Source organism: Myotis brandtii, unplaced genomic scaffold (assembly GCF_000412655.1).
Source record: "Myotis brandtii unplaced genomic scaffold, ASM41265v1 C42553760, whole genome shotgun sequence".
Taxonomy (NCBI): domain Eukaryota; kingdom Metazoa; phylum Chordata; class Mammalia; order Chiroptera; family Vespertilionidae; genus Myotis; species Myotis brandtii.
In genome coordinates this window covers 1-1,677 of record NW_005325570.1, presented here as the reverse complement: position 1 = coordinate 1,677, position 1,677 = coordinate 1, and the positions used below count along the sequence as shown (strand labels likewise).

Below are 1,677 nucleotides of genomic sequence, written 5' to 3'. Positions count from 1 at the left end.
TGAGGGTTCATGAATTTGTGGGGGCTGAGTGGGCCCCCGGGTGTGTCTCACACTTGACACTGGCCTTCTGGACCCGGATGCAAAGTGGCTCCACTCTGGTGCTAGGGGACCCTGTCGCTGTTCACCAACGAGGCCGGGGGCATCTTGGATGACTTGATTGTGACCAACACCTCGGAGGGACACCTGTACGTGGTGTCCAACGCTGGCTGCCGGGACAAGGACCTGGCCCTCATGCAGGTACAGCCCTGGGTTCTAGGTGCCCCATCTTCCTTGTTGACAGAGCTGCCCAGGGCAGACCCGGCAGGGACCAGGGCCTCAGTCAGTACCTCTGAGGGAATGGGCAGAGGCCAGAGCGGGCCCTCCCTGGAGCATGCCAGGTGTCACTGGGCGGTGGGAGGGGAGCCGAGCCGGCCCCTAGGTGGGCACGCTCTGGTGAGGATGGAGGCCGGAGCTGGTGTTAGAGCCCGCAGACCGGGCGTGGGTCACCCCTGCCACTCACACGACCTTGTGAGGTGAGAGCCGCCGACTCTCCCGAGCTTGGCGGTGCCGGGAAACGGCCCTGGAAGCCGACGTGGTGCTCCCGTCTTCCCGTCAGGACAAGGTCAGGGAGCTGCAGAGCAGGGGCAGCGACGTGGGCCTGGAGGTGGTGGACAATGCCCTGCTCGCCCTGCAAGGTGAGCAGCCAGCGGGGGTTGGCGTGACCTTTGCCTCCTGGCTTCCTGGGCTGCGGAGCAGAGGTTGCAGCGGGTGTGTGTGTGTGTGTGTGGTGGGGGGGCCGTGTGGGACTTGAGTGCATACGCTAAGCTGGGTGCATGCCCTCCCCCCGCCAGCCCCAGGGCTCAGTGGGCTACGGGGCAGGAGCCTCTTCTTCCACCTGCAGTGGAGACGGTGCTCAGGGCACGGCTGGGAACTGGCCCCCGGGCAAGGGCTGCCGTCCAGCTTTGGGGGTGCGGGGACCTGGGCGCTTAGTCACCTGCTCCCTGGGCCCAGGCCCCACTGCGGCCCAGGTGCTCCAGGCCGGCGTGGCGGACGACCTGAGGAAGGTGCCCTTCATGACCAGTGCCGTGATGGAGGTGTTTGGCGTGCCCAGCTGCCGCGTGACCCGCTGTGGCTACACAGGAGAGGATGGTGTGGAGGTGGGTCAGGGAGTGGGGGCAGGGCAGCGGTGGACTCGGCCAACACCCACGGCCCCCTGGTGTCCCACGCAGATCTCAGTGCCAGTGGAGGGGGCGGTCCGCCTGGCCACAGCTCTGCTGGGAAACCCCGAGGTGAAGCTGGCAGGGCTGGCAGCCCGGGACAGCCTGCGCCTGGAAGCGGGCCTCTGCCTCTACGGGAGCGACATCGATGAGCACACCACGCCCGTGGAAGGCAGCCTCAGCTGGACGTTGGGTGAGCTGGGCTGGCTCCGGGGCTGGGACCCTGAGGCTGCAGTGCCCGTAAGAGACCAGCCAGCCTGGGACCACGCCCAGCGGGCAGCCTGCAGCCAGTGACCGCCTCCCCGAGCCTCCTTCCCTGACGGGGCCACTGTGGCTGCACCCGTTAGACGCCAGGGCCCCTCGCTTGGCAGGCTGAGGGCCAGCGTGGCCTCTAGGACCAGGGGCAGTGGTTGGGGGCTGGCTGACCACACGGCAGGGGATGAACAAAGCCTCCATGCTGAGGGTGTCACTTGGGGCCCTT

At 67.6% G+C, this 1,677-nt stretch overlaps 1 protein-coding gene across 1 annotated transcript; it reads left to right on the top strand.

The window, feature by feature from the left end:
- The first annotated feature begins 11 nt into the window (after positions 1-11).
- AMT (aminomethyltransferase) lies at positions 12-1,661 on the top strand. The gene is made up of 4 exons (XM_005853007.2): positions 12-237; positions 596-674; positions 991-1,136; positions 1,209-1,661. Exons 1-4 carry the CDS (start codon positions 232-234, stop codon positions 1,488-1,490), a joined length of 513 nt encoding a protein of 170 aa, XP_005853069.2. The 5' UTR covers positions 12-231; the 3' UTR covers positions 1,491-1,661.
- Positions 1,662-1,677: the final 16 nt, after the last annotated feature.

Coding starts and splice junctions, on each gene's coding strand:
- AMT (XM_005853007.2), top strand. Junction 675..990: donor TGCCCTGCTCGCCCTGCAAG/GTGAGCAGCCAG, acceptor CCCTGGGCCCAG/GCCCCACTGCGGCCCAGGTG. Junction 1,137..1,208: donor CAGGAGAGGATGGTGTGGAG/GTGGGTCAGGGA, acceptor TGTCCCACGCAG/ATCTCAGTGCCAGTGGAGGG.